Here is a 16,347-nt window from a genome sequence, read left to right as displayed (position 1 = left end):
GTCAGAAAAAAAACCCTCTTACAATGTGTTCTCCCTGGTTGTGATACAGTGTAATTTAGGTTTGCAATCATATTAAATATTTTTGCAGTATGTTAGGAACATACCTCTGGGTTTATATTAAAAATATGGGAATATAAAGTCTAAGCTGAATTTTATCCTTACTTGACCTAAAACTCTTACGGTTTTAAGATGATGCAATAAAATTATGCACACAAACACAAATATGTGTGTATGTGTGTATATATTTGTGTACACACACACACACACGCACATACATCATTTTTTGGCACCTGCTCACATAAAACCATTGAAAGATAACACTGAGTTTATACAACCTTAGAGTTTACCAGAACAACAAATTCTCTCAATGAACCAAGTGTCATAAGTTCTTTGAGATTTTGAAGGCTTTCATATTCTTCCATGCCTTCATTTAAAGACTCTTTCCTGATCTTCATTTAATTATCCATTTTTCTATTTAAAAAACCTTTGAAAAGGAGAAGGGATATCTGTTACAAAATCCAAATCTGTTTCTTTGTTGTGTGAGTATTCCCATGTACATGTTTTCATCTTTTTGACAAGTTATGTGTGAAATGGTGTATGTGATGCTCAATATTCTTTTTGTCATGCAGATTAAGGGACTGCTATTTTGTCAGAATCTTGAAATGTTTTTGACTCCCATGGGCTTATCTTAAAATAAACACTTTCCATTGATCAAACTTATTCTGTGTTAGCTGATGTAAACTAAACCAGTTGTTGGTCTTGTATGTTAAATCAATTTCATCCATTTTTAGAAAGGACATTAATGGACACTTTTTACATGAAGCATTAATTTATATTGGTTCTCACCAAGAATTCCCAACTCTTTGCAGATACTGCTTCCATGGTCATTTAGTGACCATAAGATATGAAACTGTAGTCTTTCTATAGTAATATAGGAGATGTCCCAGGACTCTTATGAGAATCTTGCTGACAACTTCAAGGGAAGCTGGAATGAATCCTTAATCACAGAATGTATAGAAATCTCAAGTAAAGTAACAGTAAGACAGGACATTTCTTACCTACATTCACACAATTTAAAAGTTCATAATTAATAAGATTGATAGGAAGAACACATCGACAATTTAGGGAACAATACTAAAGATGACATATTAACCCTTTTGAGCTTGTGTTTAATATAGCTAGACATCAATATATAAGTAAACTTGTTTGAATATCAGACTTTGCTATAATAAACCAGTGTCAAAATGGTACCTCTTGCTGTGATGTACCAGTGACTGTTCTAGGGTTCAGTATCTTGTGAACATCAGGGCGAACATATTTGCATTTCTTTAGAAACTAGGAATAACTACTTTTCTATGACATGTAACATTAATTTATAGCCCTGAGCTCTATGTCATAGTGGACCACAATATCATACCATTCTGCTACCATTTTACCTTTCTGGTTTTTTAGCCCAATTCAGCATGCATTTAAGCGTGTACTTAAAATAATGGTAAAAATGAATGTAATACATTGATAGCCATGCTTTAAAATCAAGTAAAATCCCATTGATTTACCAAAGGCCTGAGATTTAAGCCTTCCTGAATTGGAACCCAAAGCATTCATTTCTTACATTTTAGGGGGTCTTGAATCATACCAGTTTTGTCAGGACCAATGAAAATTTTCTATTAGTTAGTTCTTCATAGGTAATCAGAAGGCATCATCCCTCTTCCTCAGGATCCATTGTTATTTATAAAAACATGTAATATTTCTACATGAATAAACAATCTGCTCCTGTGTTTGCACAGAACTCTCTTTGAAGTTAGTGAATTGGGTGCTAGAATTACAGGATCATTTGTACTAGTGCAAGGTTGTCCAGCTGGTGGTTTGCAAGGGGTTAATAACTGACCTGACCCATGGGCTCCCTCCCAGTTGCCACTTCTCCCACTGCTCCTGCTGCACCTGCTTCCAGAATCTCCAGGCTCTCCCGCTCCCATTCCTCCAGGTTCTGCTTCTTGCACTGCTTTTCGGGGCAGGCTGTCATGGGCAGGGCCCATTGTGGCCCAGACAACCCATGTCCTGCATGGGGAGTTGTGCTTCCCCCTGTGAGGAGGGGTGGGGAGGCAGAGTCCAGGTGTGACAGTCAGGGGCCTGTAGTCTATGCAGATTATGGATCCTGGTCACTCAAAAGTTGGAAAGCCTTGTACTAGCACAAAGTTATCTACAAAGACACAGTGTGGAATCCTATCCCCATATTAATCTCTCACTGACTTCAGTAGTCATGGTTTCAGTGACAATGAAATACCCATTTACCAAAGCATTAATTTTTTTGGTAATTTGGCATTCTAAGGATTTATAAATTAGGGTACATTTTTGCCAATATTATCAAACACAGGGACAGATCCTCAGCAATTTTAAATCAGCATAGCTCCCTTTAGGTCATTGGTACTGTGTTGATTCATACCATCGATAGTGTTTGTTCTCCCTACTAGTCTTAGTTGTACTGTTCAAAGTATAAACCACAATCCTGTTAGCAGTATTGGGGCCATAGCGCATAGGTGTTTCATGATTCTACTGAATTTCTTACAAGTAGGACTTAAACATGCTTTTAAAACGTTTATGAAAATTGAAGTAGAGTTAATATGGTCTTACACATGTAAGATATTTTTAAAACAAATATAATGACCAGCTATATAATGACAGGCTATATTTTGTTCATTATAGATTTCTACTCTTGCATCTAGACCATAATTACACTTTTCTTTTAGCACTCAACAAATCACTTAATATTCCTTATACTTAGGTTTAATTTTTAAGAGACAATTTAGAGTTTAGATCTTCTTTGAGGATCTATTATCACAGATCCTTGCAACTGTGTACTATCTCAATGACAGCAATGGGTCTCTGCCCAGGCATAGAGGGCTGCACAAACTGATTGCAGGTGAGATTGTGAATCAGCTGTTAGTGCACTTGAAGTAATTTATTCTACTTTGGAACTAATGAACATTGATATGGTCAGTCTTAATATGTATGAGGAACTCTTTTTTCAGATTTACTCTTGTTTCTATGATGTAGTCTAAAAAAGCTAAAATATTGTAAAATATTTATTTTTAGTCCAGTTGTGGAAATGCCTTTTCTCTATGAGAAATATGTTAGTTTACAGGAACATGGGGAGAATCATTCTGAGATTGTTAAAGTGAAAATTTCTAACATTTCTAAGTGACTGCACTACAGCCGCATCAATGTAAAATACAAAGAACAGCATAAATCACAGTCCCTCAATGCCAGTCCCATTTCTTTTTTATATCTTATTTTCTCCAAATGTAGGCAAGGATGAAAACTTAACCAACATTCTTCCCTCTTGCACCCTGTGTTTTACTCCTTCTGTTAAATTTTCTGTCTTTCCATTCATTTGTTCTCATTCTCAACAGAAAAACCTTTTTTAACGTTACAGCGTTTGGAGAATTTTAAATAAAGGGTTTTTTTGTGTTTGTTTTGGTGTCAGTTGATTTCTTATCAAAGTGTTTGATTTGCAATTTTTTTCTTGTCGTTTGCAGAAGCCGAAAGCGGTATGCCCTCTTCGTTACCTTTCCTTCCAACCTCAACCCTACCTTCACTCCTCCTAACTCCAGGACTAATTCCTTGCCAAGAACTCAGGAAGATAACACCTTTGTCTATCTTTCTCTTTATATATGTACATATATATATATATATATATATTCATGTGTCCGTGTGTGTGTGTGTGTATATATATATATATATGTATATATATGCATATTTATATGAGCCCCCAATTTCAAGGAGAGAGAATAGCATTTTGTTTCTCTGTTGGTTCTTGTGATTCATGCACTAACTTCTTTGCAGGAAATATGGAATAAAATATAAACTGTAGGGCTTTTTACCTTATGACATCTTTGGTATATCAGATTAGTACTTTTGGAAAACAGACTTTCTGCTGTATGCCATCTTTTCTTCCCTCTCTTTTTTTCCCATTTGTTTTGTATTGTGATGGTGTGTCCTCTGTATCTACCATATTGTCCTCATATTCACATCCTTATTGATGTCCTCCCTCCCCCACAAGTCTTTTTTTAAACATATTCTATAATACAGTAGTTCATGTTCTCTTGTAGTTTCACTTCCCATGAACAATGACCAAATGGCTGATTATTTACATTGCCAATCCAGTTTTGAACCAGGTTAATCACTATAAAGTACACATTAAAGTTACCATATTGTTCCACTGAAGTACCCATGGGTAGTTTGTATTCTGTGTTCATATTAATTTTAATACATGAGCTCATTATTGAAATAACTCACTGAATAAGTTTGCTTCTTTAGTTCTGTTCTTTTCTTGTGTTGGCATGATTTGCATATTCTTATAAACTCCCATGTTATGGCCTCACACCTTTAGCTACAGCTCATTCTGCCATTTTTGGTATGAATGAAATAAATATGGCATGGCCTATCAAATCCTTATATTTTAACTGCTCATCATGGTCTAATGGTTAATAATGCTCTTTCTCATTGTTAAGTCATCTTTCAATTTCCTACGTTCCAGTTTTCCATACTCCAGTCTTATTTTTCATGTCTATTCTGTTGCGTGTTTGCATCTTATTTTTTTTCTTCTGTTTAGTCTTATTCTTCTGTGTTGTTTTTAGTAGATGTGTGAAAAGAGAGGTGGCTTCCTGTCAGTTTGGCATTATTGATATGATCCAACTGCAGAGAAGTTACTGCAACACTTAGCATCTTCAAGGATCTGCAGTTGTTGCACCTCTACTTGGCTTCTTGCTTATGAGTATATTTATCTTGTGGTGAAGGCATGCTGATGGTGGCATGATGAGTAGTGCAAAATTGTGATAGAAAGTGCAGTTGCTTGCTCCCAGAATAAAATACGTTATGTTGCTCAGTTAATTTATTGCCATTGTATTGCTTGTCAGTATCTTCTTCAACCAAAAAAAAGACAGCTATTTTAAAGAGCATTGATTTCAGTATTGCTATTGTTAGTTCTAATGGGTACTGGGTATAATGGACATGGTGCACACCTTCTAGGGGTTGGCGATCTTGTTAAGGGCTTAACTCCTGGGAGCAATCTTTCATTTGTTTGTGGTAACTGGGCTTTAATATACTGTAGCATGTAATGTCGTATTGTGTTTTTTTTGCCTTGTAACTTTTTAGTGTCTTATGCACTGATTTTGTGTATAGTTGTATGGAATCTGTATTAATGTCAATCTTAGAGCCCAGAAGAAAGAAGCAATGCCTCTTGAGTTACAAGTGCTGAATAGTTGGTATACATACAATCTCATTATGGGATTTGTGTACCTACCACACACAAAGCTTTTGAGAGATACCCTGGAAAGCTGTAATGTTTCAAATTATATCTATATTCATTTGAATTACATGGCAAATATAAGGAGGCTATTACACTAATATTATGCATTTCATCTGGGTATAGCATGAGCCAATTTAAAATAAGAGCTGTGTTTATTTAACTTTGTAATGCTATATAGTCAATAACATCATATTTCCTTGTTATAATATTCTAATTCAGTACTGATCAATATAGTATACTGCTAATATTTGACTTTCATGGGGAATGGTACAGTACATCCACCACAAGGTTTAAAACAGGTTTTTATCATTCATTTACTCAGAAGCTTACCATTAATTCTTTATTTTAAAAATGGGCCCTTGTTTTTAGCCAGGGATCAATAGTATTTAGGGGATTAGCAGTAAAATCTGAAGAAGGGGGATGTTGCTAAATCAGAAAAGGTTCCCATTTGGGGATTACATTTTCAGAAATTGAATTTGCTTTGTAGCATTAGAGAACAGGTTTTAGTCACCTAGAGATTTTGAAGTTTGTTGCCTTATGATAGTAAAATATATGGACTTCATACCACTGAAGAGTGAGATTGGCAAAGACTGGAGCTATGGAGGGTTCTCCTAGCTTGGCTGATGCACCTCTGTTCTGACTGCCACCACTCCTATGTCTTCTAGTTTTGGACCTCAGCAAACCCCCATTATGGATTCTTTCTATTATCCTGCTACCTTTTATGCTATCTGTCCTGGGTTTCCACATATATCTTTCAATGTGTCATACTAATTCCTGACTCACCTCTTCCCAGGCAATACAATACCTGGTCTTTCTTGGGGAAAGACAGACAGTCTTCCTAGATTTTGTCATGGTTTTGTGCTATGAATTTTTTATCTGGGAGCCAAGCTTATATTTATTTTCTTTTTTATCCATAAATAAAACACTATCTACTGAGTCAAAAGTTCAACATGTCACTAAGTCTTTCCACTTACTCGTTTAATACTTGTATAGAAACCCAATACATAGAGCCTAACATTAATATAGCATCAAGAACTTACTGACCATTAGTTCTGTTCTTCAAGGAGGAGATAACTGGATATTATAGGAAGGCAAAGATCCGTTCTATCCTTCTCTGAAATCTTTATACATTAAAAATAGATCTGAAAGAATTTTTTCATATGCTCTAATAGCAAGGAACAGAATTACCTGGTAGCAAATTTTCTATCATTATTTTACTCAAGGAAACATAATGCTAGTTCAACAAGTCTGTCTTATTTGAAAGGAAGAGACTCCTATAAATATTGCATAGCTCTGGCAATAAGTCAAAGATTCACAGTTGATGGAAATTACTCTTAACAGGAAGCGGCAGGTTATTTTCCATGGTGCTCAATGATGATTTATGTATTAAACTTCAAACTATCCAGTGCCCAAGCTATCTATAAGACAGTGTAATAGTACTAAGTGTTAGACTACCTAGAAAGTCTTGTGACTAGTTATCAAAGCCTTATTGCATTTTGATGACCAGAGAGAAGGCATTGTGCAGTTAACTTACTGATGTAATATAAATTTACAATATTTCATTTTTTTTCCTGCACACTAACATATTGGTACACTGATGGGTACCCCCATCAGAGGAATGTAAAACAAAAATTAATAATGTGCACAACTCTCTCTCTATGATTTGGTGAGCTTTCAGGGGAGTCTGTATTTAGAAGCTAGCAGTGGACAGTTTGTACATTTAGGCTAAGTATAGACAGTCAGAAAGCCTGAGGCTGAATCAGTTCAATCTTCACAGGTTAGTCTAAGCTGCATAAATAGAACCAATAAACAACTGAACAGATGTTCACTTCTGATTCTGGAAATGCAGCCACATGCCTGCAGTGGTCCAGGCCACAAGCCAGGGGGCGGTACAACATACCTCCCTGCTTGGCTGGAACAAACAGCTTAGGCCAAGGCTAGCCTGCCCACCACAGAAGGCAGAGGGGGTTGTGGGGAAGCCGCAAAATATCCTGGGATGCTAGGGGACTGTGAATTAATTTAAAACTGGAGGGGATCTGACAGAAGTTCAGTAAATTGATTTAACCTAAATCAGTTAAGTCTGATACTGTATCCATCCAGTTTATTTTAAACCAGTTTTGGCCATTTTGAAAGTAGTTTATGTGCTCTGAACTTCTGTTGTGTTACAGATTTGAACCCATTTCTGATGACTTGTACTGGTTTATGTATAATTTCTGTCCTTAGCCTTAAAACATAGATAGTGCTTAGCACCTTGGGAGCTCAATCGGCAGGAGCACTAGGGAGTTATTATCAGATATCACTTCCATGTAGGCACTTACTTCTTAACAATCTCTTGGATAGATTAAATCATTTGAGCTTCTTACTCAGTCTTGTTGCTCTCTTGTGAATCATTTTTTTTACATTTTTTTAAGCTGTAGTCACAATACTGTATTCTAGTAGTGGTCTCACTGATTCCAAAGATTAAGGTATTATCACCACTTCAGTCTTACTTGGATATTCAAGTTTTCATTTGCTATCTCTGCTATTGATCAAACTGTGAACACATGTTCAATTGTTTATCTACCATAATGCCTAAGTAATTTAGGGCTTTGTTGCATTGCTTATATGTCTTATATGACCTATATTATTTTCTCTTAGGTGTGTGAGTTTTTGCATCCTGTTAAATTAAAAGGCTTGTTGTTCAATTGAACCCACCTTCCAAACTGACAGAGACTTTGTTACATTTCAGATAATAGTAGAACAGAGGCTATCAGTAGTAGAACACAGGCTTCCATATGGCCTGCAGAAATTTAACTGGAAGTCCCTGGAGATTTTGTTGGTCAGATGGACCAGTGGATCTGGTCCTTCTTCCTAATTCCAGATGCTAAATTGCATTACATTCCGCTAAAAATGCATTAAATATTTTTCCTTTAACAAATCAATGTGATGCTACATGCTCTACTTAGTTATGAATAGAAGAGCAGAAGGCTCAGGAGACTATCTTTGCTTTAAAGTATTATTCATTCCATAGGAAAATGTGGAAATCCCTTATGGACCTGGGCACTGTCCAAGAAGTTATACGTCAGTAGCTTTCTACCTGGCTGTTACTTCATTAGAGCCAAACCTGACCTAAATCCGGAATGTAATTAAATTGGGAAATTCTTTAAGTTCTTTATAAGTTTTGAAATATTGGATATGTCTTGTCTGATTTGATAGATTGGATTTATATACAAAAAATGATCAAATGGTATTTTATGATACCTATTTGCAAAACTCAGAGGCTGTCATATTTCATTGTTCTATATCATACTTAACAATGTCTCCAATTCTTGCCATTCAGTTGGGGGAAAAAATAAAATAAACCTGTAAACAGATGAGACAAATATGATACTGAGTGAAGTTTTCTTTTTCAAAATCAAATTTATACCCATCCCCATTTTCTCAACTTTTGAGAGACAAAATATTGATGCATATGATACAAATGGTGGGTTATCTGGACAGATTAAGAATATACTAGTTTTTGTAAAGCAGCAGTTGCAACAGATAATAGATTTTTGTGTTACTGTTGTAACTGATGTACAGTAGATAAAACTTGCTTCAGTCTCGTTGGTATTTGCATTGTGTGTACATCCATGTGAGAGAACAAAATCTAGCTTGCATCAACTCCTACTCTTATTTATTATGAATAGCTATGATGAAACATATTTCTGCTTATTCCCTTCAGAAGATTTTGTTGTTTTCAGTATATTGCATGTTACTACAATCATGAATGTATATTTTGTGATTATGACCTAGTGTAGCATAAGATCTTCTTACAAATATTTAATCATGTCAGTGTTGCATGCATGTGCATAGCACACAGCATTACTGAATAGGTGTTGATTATGCCTGTGTGAATAGGGAATTATTTGTTTCGGATTTGGATTTGGCCGATTCAGAGGACTAGTCCCGGCATTTAAACAAACAAACAAAAAACCCTGTATTCACAAGCCGCAGGAATGGTGATGCGGGCCTCTGGGCACTTGTGGCAGAGCCACTCCCCCCGTGCAGCAGTGGGTACAGCCCCCCTCCTCTGCTTGGCACCCTCATGGCAACTGCCCCATGGTGCGGGTGCAGTGCGGCTCAGCAGGGCACTGTGCTCTGCCTGGGAGCTGTGGCCACTGGGGCTGGGCGCTGCTGAGCTCCAGCTGACTGCTGGAGCCACCCCAACTCCCAGATAGCATGCAGTGCCCTGCTGAGTCATGCTGCAACTGTGTGGGTGCCAGACAGGGGGGTGATCTCCACTGCCCTCCACTGCCCCACAACATGCAGGGGGGCTCTGCCACGACTACCCAGAGGCCCCAGTCACCACTCCTGCAGCCAGTGACTGCGGAGCTTTAAAAAAAAAAAAAAAGCCCCGCACTCACCAATTGCAGGAGCAGCAATTGAGGCCTCTGGACATTTATGGCAAATCACCCCCATGCAGTGTGGTGCAGCAGGGATCACCCCCTGTGCCTGCCTGTGTGGCAGATGCCCTATCATGTGATCATGCGGATGCAGCACGGCTAAGCAGGGTGCTGCATGCTGTCTGGGAGCTGGGGCCACTGGGGCTGAGTGGTCCTGGGCTCCGGCTGACAGGTGGAGCTGCCCCAGCTCCCAGACAGGATTCATAGATTCATAGATGTTAGGGTCGGAAGGGACCTCAATAGATCATCGAGTCTGACCCCCTGCATAAGCAGGAAAGAGTGCTGGGTCTAGATGACCCCAGCTAGATGCTCATCTAACCTCCTCTTGAAGACCCCCAGGGTAGGGGAGAGCACCGCCTCCCTTGGGAGCCCGTTCCAGACCCTGGCCACTCGAACTCGAAGGATGTGGTACTCTGCTGAGCCTCACTGCACCTGTGCCATGGGGCAGCTGCCACACAAGTCCCAAGCTGGGGGGGAGGGATCCATGTTGCTTGGGGGAGCTCTGCCACAAGCCTTCAGAGGCCCCAGTCCATGCTGCCAGAGCCAGTGAGCGGGGGGGGCTTTTTTTTTCTGTTTTTTTTTTTTACAGTGCTGGGAGGCTGGGCTGGGCAGGGGATGGGAACAGGCAGGACAGCCATGGGGGCTTCTCCCATGGCTCCTCCAGCCGTGCCTGCCTCTGCCCCACCTGGGGTAGCCACGGGGGCTCTTCCCTGCTTGCCCAGCCAGCATGGGGGGGAGGGGGGGGCCGCATGGTGCAGGTGCGGCTCACTCTGGGCAGCAACAGCACAGAGCTCCTACTCTCAGTGCTCCCACACCTGCATCCTGTGCCCTCTGTCCTCCTCCTTGAGTAATGTACACCCCCCACCCCAGCTGGGCAGCTTGTCCCAGCCCCAATCCCTCCCTCCCTCCCTCCCCCATGCCTCTTCTCTTCCCTCTCCCCCAACCCCAAGAGGCTTACCAGCTGGAGGCAACTTTTACTTGGTTTCCTAATTTGATTCAGATTTGGAGATTTGGTCCCCAAGTCAGGCCAAATCTCCTTCGAATCGAATCAGCTACCAAAGCTTTGCACAGCCCTAGTGTTCATTGGTGTTACTCAGCTGCTGCACCTATAAATCAGAGTCCCATGGGAAAATATTTTCTTAATATTGTATTAATATTACATATTGATTGTAGTTGTCTGTTATGTCAAATATTAACTGTGTAATGACCACGTTAGACTGCTTTTTTAAGTTTAGGTAAAAATTGTTTGTTTCATTTTCTAAGAAAATCAATAGAGAGACAGAAACATGAAATTTGGCAGGAGGTTTCTTTCTGTGACTTCTACTGTTCTTACAGGGAACAGAAAGGTTGAAATTTGGCCATATTACAAAGCTTTCAGCATCTCAGTTTGCATATTCTCGTTAGAGGTTCACTGAGTTTGACAACTAAATTCTGAGAATTTACTTTTGCATTGAGCATACTCAGGAACTTAAGAGCTAAACAGTAGGGCTGTATTCGATTCGGCGGATATTCGGCCTGATTTGGTGGCTGAAAAGAACCCTCCAAATCGATTCAGACAGATTTGGACAGATTTGGCTATTCGGACATAGATATAGCTTTAAATATTTTTTCTACATGCCTCTAGGTAGCAGGGGCTCTGAATGCTGTGGTGCTGGGACAGATGTAGCATCCCACAGAAGACATGGGGAGTTCCCCAGCGTTCTCAGCAGCAGACCTGGAAATGGACCAGATGCACTTCCGGTCCACTTCCTGGTCCACCGGGGAGCACACAGGGGGGCCCCCCCACACCTCCCCGGCTCAGTGACTGGTGCCTCCGAAGTCGGGGGGGGGCACCCAGGGTCCTCCTGTGGCTGATTGCTGAGCCAGGGGTCACAGGGGGGCCCCCCAGTGCACTCACTGGGAGACCTGGAAATGGACTAGGAGTACTTCCAGTCCACTTCCAGGTTCGCTGCCAAGCACACTGGAGAGCCCCCTGTGCTCATGTGGGACACTCTATGCACCCCAGCACTGCAGTGATCATGAGCTGTGCTGCTACCTCAAGGTATGTAGAAAAAAAATTTTAAAGCTGTGCCTGTGTCCGAATTACTGATTCACTGAATCAGCATCGAATCTTCAGATTCAGATTCGGCCAAATCAAATCAGGGACAGTGATCCGAATCAACAAATCAAAGTACTGTCCCTGATTCAGGCCAAATCTGGATCGAATAGGGCCCGTTTCGCACAGCCCTGTAGTAAAGAGGACTTCCCTTCAGTTGCTCTCCTGGCTGTTGTGATACTAGCTACCACATCTGAAACAAGCAAACAATCTTTCCTATGTTCTGGCTATCCTCTCTGCTGGCATCTAGCTACCAAGGATAAGAAAGCAACTGTATTTATATTCAAAGGGGATAGATATGAAGGAAATTAAATTGGTAAAAGATGGTGAGACTTGGATAGACTGGAAGGTAGAGGGAGATAGACTTAGATAAGCTGTGCAAAGAACCTGGGACAAGGACCTGATAGGAAAGACTGAATGAAGAGTCCTGAAAGGAGACTGAGAGTTGAAGTGGAGGAAAATCTGGGATTGGGTTTAGGATAAGGAACAAAGTTTGATGGAGACAAGGAACTAGGAAACAAGGGCCATCATGAAGAGTGTGGGAAGAAGTATTTTGGAGAGATAGAAATAGAGTGATCTGCAACTCTGGGAAACACTTTCCTGTAGAACTGTGAACAAAACCAAATATTCTGGAGTCTCAAGAATCTTTTGTTAGCAGATGTCTTTTAAATCTACTCGCAAAATGTTTGTCTCATCTCACTTTACTGCTGGTTCACAGAGGGTGGCAATTTACTGTTGATATCAGTCTGTGCAGTGGACCTAAAAAGTTTCTAATCCTGCTGATAACTCATGTGGGTTTCAGTAGGATGGAATTTTTGTTGTTTTTTTTTTGGGGGGGGGGGGGGAGATTTGCTTGTTTGTTTATTTTTGGTTTCTTTATTTTGCTTTTCTAAGAAGCTATAAAAGTGCATTAGAAAACTACATTAAAAGAAGAAAGTGAAAATCATAAGTTAGAAAATGCCAGAAATTGTCTGTGCAACCTTAATTTAAGCTTCTTTATGTATATTTATGATACTGTCTTTAATCACATGATCACATATCTTTTTTGAAGGACCCCTGCTGTCTAGTGCATAAGATGAACTAAGATCTAGGGCTGAATCAGGGCTGCATGTTGTTGGAGGCCACTGCCAAGAGAGTGGTTTTCAACCTTTTTCATTTGCAGACCCCTAAAAAATTTCAGCACACACACATGCATGCCTGTTCCAGTTTGTAGATTGATATTGCTGGGTGAGTGGAGGGGCCATGGGGCTGCAGCAATGACAGGTCCAACATGAAGCAGCAGCAGTGGCAGGATGAGAGGTGGGGTTTCCCAGCTGTGCTCTGAATGTTGGTTCTGGGCTACCTGCTGCTGGATCCCTTTGAACGGGATCGCCATCTTTACAGCTACCTTTTGTGGACCTCCTAGATGTGCTCCATGGACCCCCTGGGGTTTGCGGATCACAGGTTGAAAACCACTGCCTAGAGGTCTTCTGCCTCATTTATTAAGAAGTCAGAAAGTATGCAGTGAATAAGGTAGTAGATTTTAGAAAGAAAAAGGAAGGTCATGTGATTGAGTGACTCATGATAACTGGCTTCTTTTTTGCCTTCTCTACAGAGTGCCTGTGTGATACTGGGCAAGACTTTTCATGGGTGGCTCCTCACTATGTACTCATCATTTTCTGAGTGTCCACCTTGAGAGCTTGCACCACCTGATCTGCAAAAGAACTAAGCACTCACAATTGTAATTGAACTGAAGGTGCACCTTGAATAACAGTCCTCTAATGCCAAGTGCTCTGAAAACTCAGCTCCTAAGTGTCTGAAATTGAGCCCCCAGAGTTAATGGGTAGGAAAAGACCTGATTTTAATTCCCTAGTGTCTTAGGACTACATCTGTGAAATTGAGGTCATATCATAAGCTTATCCCACTGGACTTTATAAAAGAATAAGTATTTGTGAGGCACTCAAATAACTATAGTGATGAACAGAGTAGAAAAAAACATTTAGGAAATAAAAATTCTATCTTTAGAGAGGGACCATTTTTTCAGCATTGGGAATAAAAGATATTACTGAACAGCTATTCATTGGTGCCACCCATCTTGTGCACTAATAAAGTGGGGTTCCTGGGAGGAAAATATTTTATTACATTAAAAATTATGATAAAATGTATAACAAGAGACTGAATTAACATTGTATGGGCAGCCTTTATTCTGATATGTCCTAACTTTTGAACTTTCATATTTTCTCTCAAATTTTTTTACTCGGTGTATTGTTTTGTGTGTGTTCACACAATCATGCACATACAGTATATAAAAATATTCTGTATTTACGAGTTTTCCAATCTAATAATTTATTAGTAAGTGTGATTGACTAAACATGAAACTTGTATTTTTTCCTCAGAGAATGATGTCAAAGATTTTTTGGCCTTTCAGTGTTATCACCCTATGTCCATCCCTATCTGTCTTATCTATTGATGCATCAGCATCTTTCTTATCAGTGTTTGATAAGCAAACAAGCAGCACAGAAAGTCCTTCTTTACTGTAAGTCTCGCATGTGCACTACTCCTACTCTTTGATTTAGAAAGATTAAACTTCAAACAATTTTTTTTTTAAATGGAAACATCTGACAAGTTTTATTTAGCTTTTTGTCAAGTTAAGAGCTTAGTTATACTATTCTTTGTAGTAAAACACATTGGAGAATATATATGGTTGCCTGGTATCTCACAAAATTGCCTTAACCAAAGATACTCTGGTGCTAAATCTTTATGACAGTGCACTAGACATTTTATACAGAGACAGCGGTCAACACAGAGGGTGTTAGTGGCTTATAATTTCCTCCATCAAATGTAGTTACTCCCATTCTAACAGGGTGGTTGGGTTTATTTTGTTTCTTCCATAGGTTGCATAGTGTTTTGTTTTGTTTTTCAATATTAAATTCATTTTATGTTTTGCTTAGCAATGGTGACTGGTTGTCTTGTACCATTCCCTGGAGTACATGTGTGTATTTATTATAAAAATAATATGATGTATACAGATAGGGGTCCCATTATCTTTTTCTTATTTTAAGAGAAATTGGCACAAAGTTGTGTAAAAGGGTTTAGTTTGACAAATGACACTACTGATATGAGGCAGTTGTTTCCTCGGGGATCTCTTCCCTTTTCACCATATCATGAAGCTTTATACTAGTCTGCATGATTGAGTAAGAGAGCTAAGCTGCTCAGCTTTACTCATGGTGTTTCCCAGGGATTTTTTGCATTAAGTCGATCATTATGTGATAGCTAGAACTTAAGAAAGCAGCAATGTAAGAGCTGAAATTGTGATATGTTTTCAAGGGAACATATATGTTTGTCACAAATTTAAATTCTGTCTTGATCATAGCATTGTTGATACTGGAGCTCTGGTTTTGGTTGGAAATTTCAAGAAAGAATGGCTTCAAATTTCCTTGCAGCCGTTCCTGACTAGTGGGTCCCCTATAATAGAACAAATGTAGACCATTTTGGAGGACTAAGTTCAAAACTGATAGAAGCTCATAGATTTGTCTTCTTGTTTGTTTTTGTTTCACTGAGCAGCATATTAATCAATCCGGGAAACCATGTCAAGATTCAAGAAGGTACTTTAGGATTCTTCATTGCAAGTGATGCCAAAGAAGTAAAAAGGTAATTTGTTTGTTATACCTTTTAAAGTGCTTTTATTCTTTGTCACGCATCAGTAAGGGTTGAATGAGACCTGCAGGGATTGTCTCTTGTATAGTATCAACATGTCCTAGCTAGAGTAGGAACAGAGACTGCACCTGAACCTTCAGCATCAGACCTAGTAGTTCATCAGTGAAGCTGCACTGGGCTCATCCCCAATGGCTGTTCTCAAGCCCATGAAGCATTCTTGATGTATCTGGAATGAATCAGTGGGCTTGGAAGGGCAAGACCTGGGCAGGATGTGTTCAGCTCCATCCTTCCTCAGGACCCTATCGCTGCAGTAGTATAGACCAGGGCTGTCTGAGTCTTGGCAGCTGGGGGCCAGATGCTCTGGATGCTGTACCAGCAGGGGATCCACACTGTAGGGGCCACACCAATGAGGGCCATGGCTTCCCTTAACCTCCTTATCTGCAAGCCTTCCTGGTGCCACATGAGTGAAGGGCTGCCCCCTAACCACTATACTGTGCACAAGGGTGGGTGACCTCTCCACTGCCACACTACAAGTGAGGGTGTTCCTCCCCACTCATGCCTCCTTGGCTGTGGGCTCCACCACTGCACAGCACAGCACCACAGGCTCCCCCAGCAGTGCAGGCTTCACTGAATTCTTTTGCTCTGCCCTGTTCCCTTGGACAGGAGAGGGGGAGCCTGGAGATCCCAGAGCCTAGAGACCCTGCATAGGCTGCATGCACTCTGCACCAATTGGACAGCCCTGGTATAATAGACAAACCCATAATGAGCCCAATTGTGCCTTCAGATATCTTCATGACTCTTACACTGGGCTCTTTTCTACAGCTCAGAATTTACCACAGGAGTCAACTGAATATTTAGAAAATAATTGTGCATCAACTGAAAAA

The 16,347-nt window shown here is 40.0% G+C and overlaps 1 protein-coding gene across 9 annotated transcripts in view; it reads left to right on the top strand.

Moving 5' to 3' along the window:
* KCNMA1 (potassium calcium-activated channel subfamily M alpha 1) overlaps positions 1–16,347 on the top strand; it is a 1,011,367-nt gene that overhangs the window by 766,297 nt on the left and 228,723 nt on the right. For 6 of the 9 annotated variants that reach the window (XM_059729758.1, XM_059729761.1, XM_059729754.1 and 3 more), the window contains one exon: positions 15,371–15,457. In XM_059729758.1, the coding sequence (XP_059585741.1) occupies positions 15,371–15,457 (87 nt within the window). Of the gene's footprint in view, positions 1–3,536; positions 3,549–15,370; positions 15,458–16,347 lie in introns of all 9 variants that reach the window. The other 3 variants (XM_059729759.1, XM_059729760.1, XM_059729755.1) reach the window with 1 other exon arrangement.

Source organism: Alligator mississippiensis, chromosome 6 (genome assembly GCF_030867095.1).
Source record: "Alligator mississippiensis isolate rAllMis1 chromosome 6, rAllMis1, whole genome shotgun sequence".
In the NCBI taxonomy this organism is placed as follows: domain Eukaryota; kingdom Metazoa; phylum Chordata; order Crocodylia; family Alligatoridae; genus Alligator; species Alligator mississippiensis.
The sequence above is the reverse complement of the archived record's forward strand: the minus strand, read 5'-3'. Positions and strand labels throughout refer to the sequence as shown.